Below are 17,893 nucleotides of genomic sequence, written 5' to 3' on the forward strand. Positions count from 1 at the left end.
GAAGGTGATATCACTTCATTTTGAGCCCGAACGGAAAACAAAGTGCTTTTGTCGGATCTTGCGGCCTCGTGCCCTTCGTCAAACCGGAACCAACCACCGAGGCCACAGATGTCGTCGAGGGCTGGTGGGTGGAAAATGCCGATTGGGTTCGCACACGCCGATCAGTCAGCTTGGCTCCTCGCTTCTCGGGGCCCCATCTTAACGTCAAGTCATCGCTGATTGGTTGATGCAACGACAAAATTGACAGACCCGGCCGATATCAGATCCAACATCTTCGCTTTGGGCACCGGCTGCAGCAACGACACAACACAAATGCTGGGCCTGCATTTTGTGGGATATTGCGCAACCGGGACGCTGGGGAGGAGAGGATGCATCTGATGTTGCGCAGGACGCCAATTCCGTCGTTACAATGAGGCCATTTTCTTGTTTTTGGATTCAACAAAATCGGCTTCGTCCTCGGCCTTTGTTGGCTCGTACGTCGGTCTAACGTCGTTCTGATGACCTGTAAGTGTAGGCTGTCGGGCTGCCCGGTCAGTCGAAGCTCACACATCACACCTTGCCCTTCTGCCCAGCCCTTGCTCGGCAAGAGGTGCGCAACCTCATCGCCAGCAAAAAATATAACGAAGGGCCATTGCGCGCTCTCACACCACAGTTGTTGCTGCCGGTTGCTGCAGTCAGCGGCTGACCGTCCTAGTATAGTTTTCGACGATAGAAGGCGGCTCAAGCTGATCACGCCGCCTGAACTCCAATTGACCGCCCAGCCGCACCCCGCCGCAATGCGTGCTGACACATATGGCAGGTGTTCTTTGTCCAACTGACGTCTGCATCGGTATTTCTTGCGTGTGGTTGAACCAAATGTGTGCTCTTTCCCATTGCTTTCTGTCCGAAGTTGAACTTAATCTTGGGGGGGGAGTATTACGTCTGGGCTTGCGAAACGCGCGATGTTAATAACAGCTTCAGCTGGGTCCGCCTGACCTGCTAGCTTCTTATTTAACCATCCCAAAACCTTAGCTGAGGTAGGCACTAATGACAACTACTGCAGTGCAGTCCACGAAAAGTAAGTGAAGGTAAAGCATGCAATACTTCGAACTTGGTAGGAATTGGCGAGACGGAGATGGATGATAGGAAGCCTTGCAGTCAGTTGCAGACCCACCTTAGATGCCGGATTGTCGAACGCAGATTTGCGCCTCCCCAATTGAGCTGGCCACTGCCGCATTGCCCGCCTTCACTTGTCTTTCTGGGGACGTCTCCCGTTCCGTTCGGTCTCCAATATCCCATGTCCCATGCTCTCACCCACCCACCTGCACCCATGTCCCCGTGCTCCGCCTAACCCTTCCGCCTTTCCTCATCTCGTCACCCGTCATCCTCAAAGTCTGTTCACCCTTCTTCTGTTGCAGTCCAAAACCGCCGAGTAATTTCTCGATTGGCACTCGGCTCGTTGCGCCAGAGTCGGCGGATTCGACCGTTGATGCTTGCCATATCTACACAACACCCGTTCTTGACTTGACGGACCAAGTGCTTGGGTTTGGCATCCTCAGCAGTGCATCTCCTTCGGCGGCCACGACCAAGTCTGGTTTTACCTAAGCCTTCCGTGCGGGGGTTATGTACGCACCGTTTCCGCTAAGCTTCCCTTAATTCTAGTCCGGCGTTTGTCTATCCGCACGATCCTCTGAGACGGTCAGTTCTTAATCGCCTTCTCTCTCGCAATTTGCTGGCGCACGCTCTGAAACCGCTCGTCGCACACAGAACCTTGGGACCTACAATGCGCTGGACACGTCTTTGACCTGACCCTCACACCGGCCGTCTCTCCATCTCTGTCACATTCGAGACGACATATCGATAGCCTGATCTCTACCAGCGAAAAGAGCCAAGGAACGTTCGGTGTTGAGCATGGTGTCGGCCCCTTCGACCGGTGGCTCGAACGGAGCGGGCAATGCGGGGGGCTCGACTTCCAATGCACAAACGAGGGCTTCGCCTGCCATGGTTTCCTCAGCGGTGCCCAGCAGCGGCGGTGGCAGCGCGAAGCAAAAGACTGGCCAGGCTAATGCGAATGGTCAACCGACAAAACCGCAAATCCCACTCAGTTCCATGACAAGTCCTCCACTGGATCTCTCATCGGTCGAGCGACGTGGCCAACCCACAGCATGCAAAGAACCTGTTAAGAAGAGGAACCGACCGCATGGCTTAGAGGAGGCCCCCACCTTCTACCCAACGGAAGAGGAGTGGAAAGAGCCCTTCGAGTATATCAGGAAGATTTCACCCAAAGCACGCGAGTACGGTCTCTGCAAGATCATCCCGCCAGAATCATGGAACCCAGATTTTGCCATTGATACAGAGGTAGGCGGCCTCGAAGCAGCCCCTTCCCCCATCTATCAACATGGCTGACCGTACCTTTTACCCCAGAGATTCCATTTCCGCACCAGAAAGCAAGAGCTGAACTCTGTCGAAGGCAGTAAGGCTTCCCCTCCCCCCCTCAAACAACCCTCTCCATCCGAGTACGTTGCTGAGGGCAATGGTATAGGCACCCGTGCGAACCTCTCCTACCTCGATGCCCTCACCAAGTTTCACAAACAACAAGGGACAAATCTCACGCGCTGGCCATATGTGGACAAGAAGCCGCTCGACTTATACCGCCTGAAGAAGGCCGTAGAGGCACGTGGGGGCTTTGAGAAGGTTTGCAAACTAAAAAAATGGGCCGAGATCGGCCGCGACCTGGGCTACAGCGGCAAGATCATGTCATCACTGTCCACGTCCTTGAAGAACTCGTATCAGAAGTGGCTTTGCCCTTACGAAGACTATTTGCGGATTGCCAAACCTGGGGTCCACCAGCAGCTTGAACTCGAATATGGCGGACCCTTTACCCCGAGCCCTGCCCCGAGCCCGATGAAGCGATCTAGCGCCCATGCGCCTTCTAATCTTCAGGCTGACTCGCCTACAAGAAATGCGACAGATGCATTACAAGCATCGGTGAACGGCCAGGCGAAAGACGGTGAGAAGGATGTCGCCATGTCCGATGCGCCTGTCCCTGCCACATCCCAAGTAACGTCTGGGTTTACCGCCATAAACTCCGGCGGCTTTACTCCGGTCAATTCAAGCTTCACAGGCGTCAATCGGTCCCTCAATGCGGCCTCTGACAGCAAGGGTCCCGCCACCCCTAAGCAGTTTGCTACGCCGGTTTCCTCCGCAAAGAACACCCCAGATTACCGCCCGTCGTCGCTTGGCCCTTCCGGACTCAAGAGACAAATGAGCTGCGACAGTCTGGATTCTGCGAAGAAGGACTCGGCGGCTGATCAAGACGATGGAGAATCTGGGAGTCGTAGAAGCAAGCGGTTAAAGAAAGGTCAGTTGCTTTCGAGTTGTGTGATGCCCACCCTAATGCGTCTCATTTTACTCTAGCATGATATGGGCTGTCTACCAACGTAACGATTTCAATTCTAACGTGGACTACTGGCAGATAATGTCCCGACTGTGGCAGGTTCGCACATGACTCTCTTTCGCTCATCGGTGCCCAGGTTAGCCCGGGACGAGGCGGCCGCACCCGGACAGGTATGTTGATCTGTTCCCTCTTCTTGCTGGGTTCTCATCCTAACCAACCGTAACAGAGGTGCGAGCAATGCGGTAAGGGCAACGAAGAAGGCAGTTTCATTCTTACATGTGAGTCTTGCGATCACGGCTACCATGGCACCTGTCTCGACCCACCGATCAAGGTCAAACCGGAAACGGACTGGAACTGCCCGCGGTGTCTCGTCGGCGACGGCCAGTTCGGCTTTGAGGAGGGAGGGCTATATTCGCTGAAGCAGTTTCAGGAGAAGGCTGCGGAGTTCAAGCAAAACTACTTCGAGAACAAGATGCCTTTCGACCCTGTTCTCAACTGCCATCGACCAGTTACTGAGGATGACGTTGAGCGGGAGTTTTGGCGTCTGGTTGCGGATCTGGAGGAGACCGTCGAGGTCGAGTATGGCGCCGACATTCACTGCACCACCCATGGCTCGGGATTCCCGACGATCGAGAAGCATCCAAACAACCCATATTCGACCGATCCGTGGAACCTAAACGTGCTCCCCCTCCACCCCGAGAGTCTTTTCAGGCATATCAAGTCTGACATCTCTGGCATGACCGTGCCTTGGGTCTACGTCGGCATGATATTTTCGACTTTCTGCTGGCACAATGAGGATCACTACTCATATTCGGCAAATTACCAGCATTTTGGTGCCACCAAGACTTGGTATGGGATCCCGGGCGATGATGCAGAGAAGTTTGAGAACGCCATGCGAGAGGCTGTTCCGGAATTATTCGAGACTCAACCAGACCTCTTGTTCCAGCTTGTCACCCTCCTCACGCCGGAGCAGCTAAAGAAGGCTGGCGTACGTGTCTATGCCCTTGATCAGAGGGCAGGCCAGTTTGTTATCACCTTCCCTCAAGCCTACCACGCTGGGTTTAACCACGGCTTCAACTTCAATGAGGCCGTTAACTTTGCCCCGTGCGACTGGGAACCCTACGGTCTCGCTGGAGTCGAACGACTTCAGCAGTTTCGGCGGCAGCCCTGTTTCTCGCACGACGAGCTGCTCTGGACGGCAGCGGAAGGCGTCACCACTGGTGGGCTGACGATCCAGACTGCCAAATGGCTTGCTCCTGCGATGGATAGGATACATCAGAGGGAGCTAGCCCAGCGAAAAATCTTCATTGACAAGCACAACTTTATCGCCCAAAAGCGCGAAGATGAGCAGCACCGCTGCGTGTTCAACGGAGATTCTGGCGACGAGTGTCCCATGACGTTCCAAATCGACGACGCTGACGTTCCGGAGGAAGAGTATGGTTGCTATTACTGCAAGGCATTCACATATCTGTCAAGGTTCATCTGTCTGAAGACGGGTAAGGTTCTCTGCCTTCTGCATGCCGGGAACCACCCATGCTGTGATCTCCAGGAGCCGGACAGGTACCTCGGGAAAGAGCATGCTTTGTACTTTCGCAAGTCGGACGAAGTCATGGCCTCAACGTACAAGAAGGTGGCAGACAAAGCCCATGTTCCTGAAGCTTGGGAGGAGAAGTACGAGAAGCTCTTGGAAGACGACGCGACGCCGTCGCTCAAGTTACTGCGAACCCTACTCAGCGAAGGCGAGAAGATTCCGTACAACCTCCCGTCGCTTCCGATGCTAAAGGCCTTTGTGGACCGTTGCAACCATTGGGTTGAAGAAGCCACCAACTACACTGTCCGAAAGCAACAGAATCGCCGGAAGAGTGAAAAAGCGTCACAGACTGGGGCGCGAAAATCGGTCGGTAACGCGTCCCACGATCAAAAGGAACGGGAAATGCGCAATGTCGACAACATCCATCGACTTCTCGCAGAAGCCAAGCAGATCGGTTTTGACTGTCCAGAAATACAGCAGCTGCAAGAGCGCGCCGATGCAATCAAGGATTTCCAGGAAAATGCCCGGCAAGTACTCGAGCACCGCCAGTCCCACTCGATTGGGCCCGTCGAAAAACTGCTCGAGGAAGGCCAGAGCTTCAACGTCGATATTCCAGAGGTTGAAAAGCTAGCGCATTTGCTAGAACAACTTCAATGGAACGAGAAGGCTAGCAGCAGCCGTGGTACGCTCATGACACTCAAGGACGTCAGGGATCTCATTGATGAGGGTCGACGGCTGCACGTCCCCCCTTACAACGACCACCTCGCGTTCTATGTGGAGCAGTTGGCTTCGGGCCATATGTGGGACAAGAAGGTGCAGGAACTTATCAATGCAGACTCGATCCACTACCCACAACTTCAGGCCTTGGCGGACCAGGTGCAAGCGAATGCTTGGCCAGTCTCTCCTGAGACCATGGCCGCTGTAGACCAGATTCTTCACAAGCAGCGCGAGGCGCATCGGCAGGTTATGGAACTGAATGAGCGATCCCAGGATCCCGATTACCGCAAGAGGCCAAAGTATTCCGAGGTCGCGGAGGTCATGAAAAAGATTGAAGAGCTCCAGGCAAAGCCGACAGGGACTCACGACCTCGAAAAGGAACAGAAACGGCACGAAGATTGGATGCGTAAGGGCAAGAAACTCTTCGGCAAGACAAACGCTCCGTTGCACATTCTCAAGAGCCATATGGACTACGTGCTCGACCGCAATCTCGATTGCTTCGATATCGTCCATGATAAGCCACGGGTGCCCGCGGAGCCTGCCTCACGGGAGCCGAGTCCCGAAAGGGAAAAGGTCAGTCGCTGGGAGGATCCAAAGTTCCGAGAGGTATTCTGCATCTGCCGGCGCACTGAGGCCGGCATGATGATTGAATGCGAGTTGTGCCACGAATGGTATCACGGCAAATGCCTTAAAATCGCGCGCGGCAAGGTAAAGGAGGATGATAAATACACCTGTCCGATTTGCGACTGGCGTGTTAAGATCCCCCGTGATGCCGCTCGCCCAAAACTGGAAGACCTCATCGCATGGCAAGAGGAAATCCCCAACTTGCCGTTCCAGCCAGAAGAGGAAGAGGTTCTCAAAAAGATCATTGACAATGCCCTCGAATTTCGCCAGCATATCTCTGCCTACTGCAACCCTATCCTCGCAACGGCATCAGAAGCCGAGACACAGCGCTTCTACCTCCGCAAGATCGAGGGTGCCGAGATCCTGCTGGCATATGAGACCAATTTCTTCCGCCAGGAACTACACAAGTGGAGCCCCGTGGCGCCGGAACCGCCTCCGGTTCTTGAGTCGTCTAAGAGCACGCGCAAACCTCGCCCCACCAAGCTCCAAAAGATGTTGGCCCAGTATGGCGTCGACGATCCTGACGATCTGCCTGAGAGCGTGAAGGGCAAGGCTAACAGCCTCAAGCGCAAAGCTCTCAACGCAGAGGCCGCTGCGGCGGCCGCGTCGGCAGCGCCCGGCTCCATCGTCATGGTTTCGCAGCAACCACCCCACCCATTCTTCTCGCGAAACTCATCCGCCCAGCCGCCAACGCCGGGTCTTGCCGGTAGCTCTCATGGCCAGTCTTCTCGCGGCTCCGATATGTCGCCGGCGCCGGCGCACGGCCAAAGCGGTCACTCGGGACCCCCTTCTATCCTGCCAGGTGGTGACGACATGGAACTGGATGCTGGTTCCGCCCACCACGCCTTCTACATGCGCAATGGCGCCGTCGGTGGCCCACAGCTGCTTGTCCAGGGGGACTCAACGCACGAGCTGGAGGAGCGCCTGCTCAGGGGCGCGTTTGACGACGACGAGCTCGGCAAGCACCTGTCGACTAGCGCGGGTAGGGCGAAGGCACTGGAGATTCTGTCGCGCACCGAGACGGGCAGGAGGCGTGCCGAGGAGATCTTTGGCAGGGATGTCTGGGGCTCGTCGTCGTCGACCAGAGACAATGACCCGATCGGTATCGGCGTCGGTAACGAAGGGGATGGCGACGATAGCATGTTTGTGGACCTGGTCAATCAGGACGATGACGAAGACGGCGGCGACCAGAGGAAGAAGCTGGCGGCTGCTGTTGGGGAGCATTCGAATGTGTCTGACGGGCTGATGGAGGAGGATCGAGGCGAGGCGGCATCTTTGTTGGATGCGCGTAAGGAGCCTTGATTCGGGGTGTCGATGGGCGTCTCGGTCCGGATTCAATGTGGCTAGTGGTGTCGAGGAGGTTTTGTTGGTGCTGGTGTGGTCATCCGGCATAACAATCTCGAGTTGCGTCTCGGTCCGGTATTAAGGTCTTCACTTTGACTGTGGTTAGGGGTGTGTGGGAGGCGAGGAGGTTCTGTTCATGCTGGTGCGGTCACCCAGCATCAAGAACCTCGAGTTGCATCCCGTTCACTTTCTCTGTGGCTAGGGTGTCGGGGTGGTTCTGTTCGTGCTGGTGCGGTCGCCCGGCATCAAGAGCCTGGAGTTGCTTTTCACTTTACGATGCATTGCGGCCAGCGTGGGTGGGCGGACAAGGCGTTGCTTTATTCTGGCTTCTTTGTCCTCCTTTCATCCCCGATCCTCTTTTTCCCTCGTCTATCTGTAGTTCAGAGCAGTGGGAAAGACGCCTGGAGATTTGGTGGACCCTGAGGAGCGATTTTTCAAGATCCCGCTACGGATCTCGACGATGGAGACCATATCACACACTACACTTGCTACCTTATCGTTGTCACTGTAAACTAGTGTTGTACGGATATTTCACCCTGCTGCTATGAGTGGCTCGGCCGGAGTTGGCTGGGAGAGCACTGGACAGGAAGGGTGGGGGATACGACTGCGGCAATATTTGCATTAGACCAATGGGTTAGAGACTAATTGCTAACTATGATCTCTGATACTGGCTGCGGTAACTTGGAGTTGGTTGACAATTGCCGTCTGGACCTGTCCAAACTCCAACGTGGTGCTCGCCAGGCGTGATGTCTCCTGGATCATCAGGTGGTGGGAACGAAAAGGGACCGGTCGCGCAGAGTGGGCTGTCATGCCCAGGATATGCTGGCCACGAAGTGTAGATCTCTCGGTGGATTGATGGGCCTCTCCTCTGTGTCCCGTCTGGGTAGACCTGGTTATGATAGTGTAGCTATTTGCAGGGAATTTGGGGATCTTACTGCCGAGGCAGTTGACCTACAACAACAGTACCAGTGTTTGGCTGCCAGTCCGTCCGAAAGGGAACTCAAAGGATGTTTTCTCATGCATCGTTCCGGAAATTTTTCAAGGAGACTTGGAGCAACGTCGCCAACAGTGTTTGTATGGCCTGCATTAGGGAGTTTATATCCAAAATGGTGTTGGGGCGCAGCTTCTCCGCTCGAGGAAGGAGGAGCGTTATGCGCAAGGTCCCGGAGATCGACGGCCAATGTTCCGGCAATTGTCACCCTACCACCGAACCCAACATTCGGGGCGTCAATCATTGGATCCGATTGGTATGTAAGCCATCGGACCTTTACGGTACAACCGCTCCATCGAATTCCCAGCCTTCCCAGTCTTACCAGTCGATACGAGTTGATGAAGAATTGAGAATCGCGAATCGGGCAAATCTGGCGAAGGGAATGTTTTATTGGCTGCGTTGTCCCTCCGTCATGGACAGAATAGTCTGAAGCCAAGAAGCCCTGAATCCACGCTATTACTACCAAGTTAGTGTAGTATCGAAATTGAGGGAAATAATAGGTAAAAAGGTCAGAAATGGATTTTCTCCTGGGCTCGATATCCTCGTTGGCCGATGAAACCTGGGCTTCTCTGTTCTGGTTCGGTCCTTTATAAATTTAAGAGCAGTTGCTCCGAAGACAGTTGGTGCCTCGGGAACGGAACCCAGCATTTGACAGAGCATGGACAAACCATACCGGTGGGTTCATTTTCCGCCATTAGCGAGCTCTTGGCACTCTTTCACCACGAGTATCGAACGACTTCGGCAGCAATGCGACGGCGTCAACCGGGCAGCGAATGTAGTGCTGAAACCGGGAACCATCCGGATGTTCAGACATAAGGCGTAGGCAATTACATATCGAACATCTGTTGATGTTCATTCATCAGCTGGTGTGTCCCCTCGTGTGCAAGGAACCACACGCGTATCGCGTGGCCAAGTGCATGACAGATGGCGCTAGGAGATCAAATCATCAACCCCACAAGTTGTCAAACGGGGTCCTCCCTGCTGGATCTTGCGCTAAAGGATGTGAAGGCGCACTGCACTGACGGACCATCACACAGCACCTCCCCATAGCGGCTTGGGCCCGGAATGACCCATTGAAAGCAAGGCAGATTTCTCAGTGTTTCTTCGACCCCCATGGCCAAGCCATTCTCTCCTAGATAGGGCAGCTACGGAGTACGGTGAAAGGTCAAATCTCGGATTGGTTGACAGCTCACCGTGGTGGCTGCTTGATCAACGTTGCACCGTACCTGCAGCGGGTGATGGTACTGTAGGGTAGCTTCAGACCGAACCACGATCTAGCGGCGCCCCTTTTTCGAGAACACAATTGGAAAATCGTGCCGGTGACAACTTGCAGATTTCGGAATCCTTCCTGCTGTCGCCGACTCGCCATGGAATTGTGGGTTGGAGACAGCCATCGAGGCACAAGTTCTCCTGCCCTATGTGTACTGTACAGAGGTAATTTAGTTCGATCCTGTAGATGTTGACAACAAGTTGACTCACCAAACAGTTGCTGATATTCAACTGCCAGCGTCGTTGCATCTCTCGTGCGGCCTATCCATGGCTTCAACGCTCAAGGAAACGAAGCAAAAGGTGTGTCTTCCTCATCGTTAAGCGCACCTGTCCCGGAAAGATACCAACCTCACTCGGTTGCAATAAAGTGCTGTACATACGTACATACGGAGGTTACCAGTTTCCCTACACCTAGGTCCCTCGAATCGACCGTGCGCGCCTTGGCTCTACTCTTGGGCTCTGTTTCCAGGTCGTCGGTGTGATTGTTGGATCAAAAGCCGCAAATTCTCTGCATTTGCCCTTCAATTTCCCATCGCTTGCATGTTATCGTTGGGTCTTTTCGGGTCAACTTCCAGGCTAGTCTACGATCAATACCCCACCTTGCCCCTCCCATTCCCGGGTGTGAAGGCCCGGGCCCCTATCCGTATTATGGATGGTCCCCTGGCGCTCCAGTCGTTGGCAGCCTCTCCTCTCTCCAATTCCCTTGGATGATTGATGGAGACATCCACTGCGCAGCGAGCTGTTACGTGTAGTATTTTCATACCAAGACGCTATTGAATGCTTGCTTTGTCCGCGCCAATGGTCCAGGCCCACAGCTTTCTTAAGCGCCTCAACTACACTGTATACCCCGGAAGCAAGTAGTGCTATCCAACACAGCTCTCTTCTCTTCCCAAACTTGCCATCTTGAACGACGAGATTTTGCTCTGCAGTATTTACTCGACTACTACTGCTGCTCTCTGTCCCAGCGTCAAACAAGCCCAGCATCCAATTGCAACCCCTCCGAAGCGGCGTGTTGTGCCCCACTATACGTCACGAGCGCAGCTCCCCGATCTGCAAACTGCCCGCCCACTGGCCGATTGCGCTCCCTGAACCGACCACTGAGAAACGTCGACGTATCGACGTTGTATGTACTGTAGTTCCTGCGTGAACACAAGTTGAGACAGAACATGGGCCTGTTTTCGAGGAGGGGTCCCAAGGCGGCCGATGATTCGCAACCATCGCTCGCGTCCTCACACTCAAAGGCATCGCTCAATTCGGGTTCCTCGAGCATCGTCAGCCCAATCAACACAAACACCCGCGGTGTCAATCGTACTTCGGCCGGTACCACAAGCACCACGGGCCCAGGAACCCCGCTGACGCCCTTTTCGCCGGGGCCCAACTCAATCATGGCACGAATGGACATTCCGAGGCCACCAGACCCGCAACTCGATCCCGCCGGCTACTTGCGCAGCCTGGCTGCGGTACGCGAACGGTGCAAGATCGTGACGGCCAAGGCACAAAGAAATGACCTGAAGCATTTTGACGTGGATATGAACAAGTTCCCAGATGTTGTAACCTTTGTTGCAAACATCATCAAGGTAAGCTCCTTACGTGCCCCTCCTCCCCCACACCTTGCCGCAGCGCCAGTCACCGCCAGCTAAAACAAACCCGCACTCAGCGAGACTATGATGCGCCCTTCACAAGCATCCCTCCCCACGGCCGCTATCAGCACTTTGGTGTCGGCGGCCGCGACAGGATCGCCCACCTGTTGGCGACTTGGCCCGAGGACATTGACAACACAGAAAAGTGCAAGCGCATAATCGACCTCTTCCTCGTCAGTGTGCTCCTGGATGCGGGTGCTGGCACCGAATGGAGTTACAAGAGCCCAGAAAACGGACGGGTCTACCGCCGGTCAGAGGGCATCGCTGTTGCGTCGCTGGATATGTTCAAAACAGTGCGTCAATTCCCACGGCACGCGCCCAATTGTTGAATCTCGCTGACACCGGCTGCAGGGCCTGTTCTCTGGCAACCCGAACAACAAATACCAAGTAGATAAGCAGGGTCTCAGGCAGTTAACTGTAGAAAAGCTCGCCCACGGCCTCCAGTCACGACCGGGGAATGAGATGGCTGGTCTGGAAGGGAGATCGCAGCTGCTCATTCGTCTCGCTACCGCGCTTGAGCAAAGCAAGGAGTACTTTGGCGAGGACGGCCGGCCCGGTAACATGCTCGGCAAGTATTCTCTCAGCACCTTTGCTATCGACAATCAGTTTTACTAACTCCATGACCAGACCATATTCTCTCCCACCCATCAACGCAGGCTGCGAGCGTCATAATCGTGCCCTTACCGGTTCTCTGGAACGTGCTCATGAACGGCCTCGCCCCGATCTGGCCCCCCTCAAGAACCGCAGTCAATGGAGTCTCCCTGGGCGACGCCTGGCCCTGCAGCTCGATGCCGCAACCGGCGCAGTCACCCACCAGCCCCACATTTTCCCCGTTCCCCAACTCGACAGGCCAATTCAACGGCGTCGCGCCCTGGGAGAGCATCCTCCCGTTCCACAAACTCACCCAGTGGCTCACCTACTCCCTGATGCAGCCCATGCAGAGCATCATGAAGATCCAGTTCGCCGGCCAGGAGCTGCTCACGGGCCTGCCCGAGTACCGCAACGGCGGGCTGTTTATCGATCTCGGCGTGCTGACGCTCAAGCCGCATGATCAGGAGCGGGGGCTGCAGAACTATGCTAGGTACTGCCAGCGCACGGGGACCAAGAATGTGGAGGTAGCGCCCATGTTTGAGCCCGGCGACGATGTGATTGTCGAGTGGAGGGGGGTTACGGTCGGGTTTCTGGATCTGCTGTGCATCGAGGTCAACAAGGCGTTGATGAATGAGCTGGCTGGCCATGAGTTGAGTCTGGCGCAAATATTGGAGGCTGGTAGTTGGAAGGTGAGTATCTCTTGGTTTCCGAGTTCCTGCTCGCCTGGCTCAGTTCACTGACAAGTCGTTTTGGTAGGGAGGGCGAGAAATTGCAGAAGTCAGCCGACCAAACACCAAGGAACCGCCAATCTTAATTGACAGCGACGGGACAGTGTTTTAGCATCCTTCGTCGGGTGTCAAACAGTCAGAGCAGGGCGCCGTGGCATGCATTTCTTGGGGTACCACTTTGTATGGTCTGGACCGGAAATGCGTTAGGGTTAATTCTAAACGTACAAAATTTTGAATATGTTCAGGACTTGTTCTTTTTGGACTGAGACTTTATGAGCTTGTCTTGGGATACAACTACTAGTAGGCTTTTGATTTGCTACCTACGTAGCAGGAGAGCATAATGCATGGTGATGACCGTACTCCTGAGAGCCCCCTCTTGACCGTGGCAAGGCCATCAGCGTACTGTTCGGCCAGCAAGGAGACCACGTCAGTTTGCTGGTTCTTGACAAAGATGAGGAGGTCGTCATCCGTGTCTTTACCTTACTTTCAGTTTTGAGCGCAAGATTCTGACAACAAGGCTGGGAGCATACGGTCCTGTGTACAGGTCCTCCCAAATGTCCATTCTTAGCCCGCTTTTGCCGAACTGTCCCCTGTGCAGCTCTTGAATCATCCCTTAGTTCTGTAGCGGCGGCAAACTAGAGCAGAGCCTTTCAAGTTGCTTATCCTTCACACGGTATGATCTCGCCGCTCTCTGGCAATAGAAGTAGGGGGCTGCTAGTTCAAATCACCCTCTAGCTAGAACTAGAAGTAACGAACGAGGTGGACGACGCCCATCCCGACCCCAGAAGATAGGTAGACGCTCTTGGTCTTGTTTTTTGGTGGTTACTTTGTTTCCACTCGTTGAACCGTATTTAATACACCTCCAGAATACCTAATTTGGAGGGAGTAGGTGGTGTTGTACAACTGACGCGCCTTAGAAGGGTGATCATAGTGCTCCGGTTGGCTCTATAGAGAGTGCCACTGCAAGATGGCTGCGTCGGCTGTTTCTGGCGTGGCGCTTCACTTCTCGTCATTTCACTCTAGCCAGGGGGGGTGAAAGTAGGAGGAGGGACTTGAATTATAAACCTCGGTCACGTACCGTGTACGTTCATCCCTTTTGCCCATCAACTCCATTTCCCTTTGTGCTACCATACATCTTCCCAATGAGCAAGCCCATCCCTAGTTCCTACATATAGCGCCTTGAAAACAGGTAAAGTTCCTCCACTTGACGAAGTAACAAGTAGAAACAGGACTAATAAGACCCGGAGTCTTTCAAGCCACTTGCAAGTCGCAAGCAGCTGCCGGGTTGTCACCCGTTTCGTACATGGTTGCGGGGGAAATAGGCGCAGTTGTAACTTGGAACCGCTCGGCCATCGTACCTACTTCACTTTACTTCATTTCTACCTAGGGGGGTGAGAGTAGGAAGAGGAATCTGACATATAAACCTCGGTCACATTCATCACTTGTGTCCATCAAAACCATTTCCATTGTACTACCATACATTTCAATGAGAAGCAAACCCATGCCTAGTTCCTACATCAACGCTGGAAAATACGGAAACCTTAGAAGCAAGACCAATGGCATCTACAACCAATGGCGAAGCGCAAACACACGCCAGGTGGTCGGGTCCGCCCTGGCGTCTCCGTTGTCTCCCATCGGATAGATATAATGCTCGTTCGTGATCCTGTTCGGGATCGCCAACGGGGCGATACGTGGACCCGACGGCATATCGAACCTTACGCCGGCTTGGTATTCGAGGAACGAGACGCTCCGGAGCTGCCTTCCACAGCGCGCAAAGATATCGGCCGCGTCGGCTGACCAGTCTTTTCCCCTTTCAGGTGAGCGCCTTCGATTGCTGAGTCTGAATCGCCAGGCCTTCGATCCCGACGTAGTAACCGTCATTCGCAAGTGCTCCAGACGCTTGAACCGGGCGAGGTGGGAAGCGAAGTCCTATCTCTGTTAGTACTAGTCTGGCGAAGGAGTCTTGTGGTCACTTGTTTGGTATGGGAATTGCAGTTTGGGCTTACCTTGGGCCTTCGCGGGTTGCCTTTCAGGGGAACGTGCAAGTTGCCATATAGGGACAGGCGCTTGAGGTGCGGGAGATGTTTGTGGATGACTGCGATAGAGGTTGACTCGTCAGCACTGAATGAGTAAGTAGGGGCGACTACTAGTAGTAGTAGTTACTGGTATGAGCATGTGTAGAGATTAGTGTGACGCGTACCGCTGAGGTCCTCCAACGTCCACCCATGAGGCTTCTCGCAGTCTGAGGAATTGGTACTTTTTGGCCACTTCACGACGCAGCGGCAGGGATATCCGCACTTGAACACGCACAGTTCCTCGAGCCGGGTTAGCCTTCGTGTGGCGGCCCAGACCCTCCTCAAGGTGTCTGTTCCGCCCAACGTGTGAACGCCCTCGTTGTCTCCGTTCATGTTCAAGCCCAGGCTCTCGATGTTGGTGCAGGCTTCTAGAATGAGCGGAGAGACCTTGCTGTGGTTTCCGTCGATGTGCATGGTCAACTTGGCCACACTAGGAAGGCAAAGGTTCCTAAATCTGATGGCCTTGACCAGTCCCTCTGGGAGCTCGAAGTGGTCGATGCGAAGCTCACGCAAGGCTTGCATGTTGCCCAGAAGCTTCACAACCGTGGTACAGAGCTGAAGTCTCGAGCGCAAAACCTGCGCCGGCCCCGATTCTGGGTCCCAGAAACGAGCCGTAGCGTGACAGTCCATAATAGCCTCACTGCGGAACGGTTAGATTTCAGGCTCCCAAGACAGTAGTACCTCATGTGTGGCGACTCACGTATCATCCAAGTTGGAAGTACCGCCTAGGTAAACAGCCAACTTGAAGTTGTCGACCGTACGGAATCCCATATGGTCTGCGACTGAAGTCCCAACACGGCATATCGTTACGCCGGACTTGTCCTCTCCGCTCCCGGTATCAAGCCGGAAGCTACTGTATGGTAGTCGAATGTTCTGAAAGATGACGTCTCTAAACCGTCGGCACACCAGAGATATAGTCAAGTACACATTCAGAGAGACTGTCTGGTGTTCGAGGCGCAACCGCTTGCTAGTCCCCATCCGAGTCGTGGTCTTGGCTCCTTCAAAAATGCGCATCAGGATCTCAACAGGGAGGTCCTGGAAGTGTGGCGAAGCAATCCACTGATCGGGAGTAACCTGTTGAAGCTGCCCAGCTGTCTCGGGTGCGCCATTATGAGCGGCTTCTGCCGCGCGTCTTCTCTTACGAGACTTACGACGACGGCGGTGGCGTCGGGATCGGTGCCCGGACCTTCGCGATGCCATGGATACTAGTTGGCAGTAGAGTGAGAGGCTGTCATAGCCGCAAATATACCGCCGAGGGAATCGAGTACTTACCAGTGGAAAGCTCGTGAAGACGAACAGGACGTGAATCAAAGCAGGTAGCCTAGGTATTTCACTCGCTGTCCAAGATAGGTTACTAGCGGAGAATCCCTCAGCTAGTCACGTATCGACACAACTGCAACTCGTTAAGCAGCCAGAACTTATGAACTGGGTCAAGCTGGAGTCGTGTGAAGCACAGCACGTAGTGAAAGAGCGAGAATTTCTTATGCCCTTTCTTTTCGTGCCTTTGAATTCAAAGTCGTGAGTCGTAGTACGGGGCAAGCGGGTCGTTCCCATGAACAATAACATACCAGGCCTGCGGCCAGTAAGATTTTGTTAGTTGTCGTTGAGATGAGGATTTCTCTCGGCGCTTCCACTATCTTGTCGAGACCCGTTCTCCTGCCCACAAGACCGCGGTTTCTTCCTCTTTCTCTTGACCTTTCTGCTTCTGCCCTCTTTCTCAGAGACCTGCAATCCTGGGCTCGCACTGAGGTCGAACACGGGGTGCTCGAGGCCGGCATCATGGACCATCATGATGCTACTCACCTTGATATTGGTGACTCGCTGTTCGATAGTGACGATGGTCCGCCGTTTGTTGAGAAAGGGTAAGTCGATTTAACTCAACAGTTTCTGTTCTGGCTGCCGTGACTTCGAAATCAAAGGCAAATCGACCTGTCGGTGAAAAACCCCATCTAATGGACTCTAGCACTCCCCTTATCAACATCTGGAAGTATTTCAATCCCTGGGCCACGGACTGGGACTTCCATCGCCGCTTTCTGAGCATTCTCAACGATAGCGAGGATAAGCCTAAGGGGGTCACCTATGTGCTTATCGACGAAGCCTATAATCCGCAGTGGCGTCAAGAGAACGTTTTCTACGCTAGGGCCAGGCTCCATCAATTGCCCGACTATGCCGAGAACAAAGCTTTGCTCGTCGAACAGCACACGGAGCCGAGTGTTGCGGAACTTGAGCGTCGAATGTGTGCTCTCCTGACAGAGAACACTGATTTCAGGCGCTACGGACTCGAAGACGGCCCTGACATGGAAATTCAGGACGAGTATGGCAACTGCGCCGGTATGCTCATCCCTGGAGAGTGTAAGCAACCCCTTTTGCGTGGTTTGACCTCCGGTCACTGACATTGATGGTATTTGATACATCTAGGGATGCCCCGGTCCTATGAGCTGCCCGAGATGGCCTGGGTAGACACACCTCCCGTCAAATATGTTCCGGCCAAAGAGGAGGCCATTGCCGTCTTTTCGTGCCCCCGCTCCGTGGAACACGGACTCTACTGGGTTGGCTGGTTTGTCATTGCCGAGATCGAGCTCTTCGCCGCGCAATCTCTTGCCCTCTCCACCAGGGCCCGCGACAAGAAGTGGAATCCCGATCTCAATCGCGACTGGGCTGCCATAAAGCTGCGCAAACTCCACAAGGGCGATAACCTGTGGGCCCCGGCGCCGGCAATTGAGGGCCTGATCGACGCGGACTATTACACCGACTCTGAGGCGGAGAGCTTCGAGGTGGAAGTTGACGACGTCTCCTTGGAGGAAGCTGATGTGGCTGTGGAGGACAGTGAGGACACTTGCATGGTTGAGTGAACAAAGGACAACATGAAGGAGACCTTAGTACTAACAAGGGCCCAAAACTTGTCCCCAACCGAAGCCGAGTAGCCGGCTCTTAGACAAGGTAGTCCCAAGACCAAGAGTCTAAAAGAGTTCCTCGTTCACAGCAACTTGATCAGCTTGCTCAACAC

The 17,893-nt window shown here is 54.3% G+C and overlaps 4 protein-coding genes across 4 annotated transcripts; 3 read left to right on the plus strand and 1 right to left on the minus strand.

Moving 5' to 3' along the window:
* Positions 1-1,980: 1,980 nt before the first annotated feature.
* Positions 1,981-7,550, plus strand: N656DRAFT_796418 (PLU-1-domain-containing protein; the record flags this gene model as incomplete). The annotated part of the gene is made up of 4 exons (XM_064817520.1): positions 1,981-2,337; positions 2,404-3,340; positions 3,455-3,546; positions 3,603-7,550. 4 exons carry the CDS (start codon positions 1,981-1,983, stop codon positions 7,548-7,550), a joined length of 5,334 nt encoding a protein of 1,777 aa, XP_064672366.1.
* A 345-nt stretch (positions 7,551-7,895) lies between these two features.
* N656DRAFT_547366 (uncharacterized protein) lies at positions 7,896-8,981 on the minus strand. Its single transcript, XM_064810038.1, has 2 exons — positions 8,528-8,981; positions 7,896-8,471 (listed from the first exon to the last, which is right to left on the minus strand). The coding sequence occupies exons 1-2, from the start codon at positions 8,825-8,827 to the stop codon at positions 8,241-8,243; spliced, it is 531 nt and encodes a 176-aa protein (XP_064672367.1). The 5' UTR covers positions 8,828-8,981; the 3' UTR covers positions 7,896-8,240.
* Positions 8,982-11,018: 2,037 nt separating this feature from the next.
* Positions 11,019-12,923, plus strand: N656DRAFT_788210 (DUF1688-domain-containing protein; the record flags this gene model as incomplete). Its single annotated transcript, XM_064816673.1, has 5 exons — positions 11,019-11,429; positions 11,510-11,785; positions 11,844-12,060; positions 12,120-12,772; positions 12,840-12,923. The coding sequence occupies 5 exons, from the start codon at positions 11,019-11,021 to the stop codon at positions 12,921-12,923; spliced, it is 1,641 nt and encodes a 546-aa protein (XP_064672368.1).
* A 3,742-nt stretch (positions 12,924-16,665) lies between these two features.
* N656DRAFT_843505 (uncharacterized protein) lies at positions 16,666-17,738 on the plus strand (the record flags this gene model as incomplete). The annotated part of the gene is made up of 3 exons (XM_064819094.1): positions 16,666-16,748; positions 16,850-17,238; positions 17,305-17,738. 3 exons carry the CDS (start codon positions 16,666-16,668, stop codon positions 17,736-17,738), a joined length of 906 nt encoding a protein of 301 aa, XP_064672369.1.
* Between the last annotated feature and the right edge of the window lie 155 nt (positions 17,739-17,893).

The sequence above is a fragment of the Canariomyces notabilis genome (assembly GCF_033297395.1).
Source record: "Canariomyces notabilis strain CBS 508.74 unplaced genomic scaffold N656scaffold_5, whole genome shotgun sequence".
Classification (NCBI taxonomy): Eukaryota; Fungi; Ascomycota; class Sordariomycetes; order Sordariales; family Chaetomiaceae; genus Canariomyces; species Canariomyces notabilis.

Excerpts from the sequence above, each read along its gene's own strand:
- N656DRAFT_547366 (XM_064810038.1), bottom strand. The coding sequence starts at position 8,827 with ATGATTGACGCCCCGAATGTTGGGTTCGGTGGTAGGGTGACAATTGCC. Across the intron at positions 8,472-8,527 it reads GTAGGTCAACTGCCTCGGCA|ACGGGACACAGAGGAGAGGC; the intron begins GTAAGATCCCCA and ends AGGTCTACCCAG.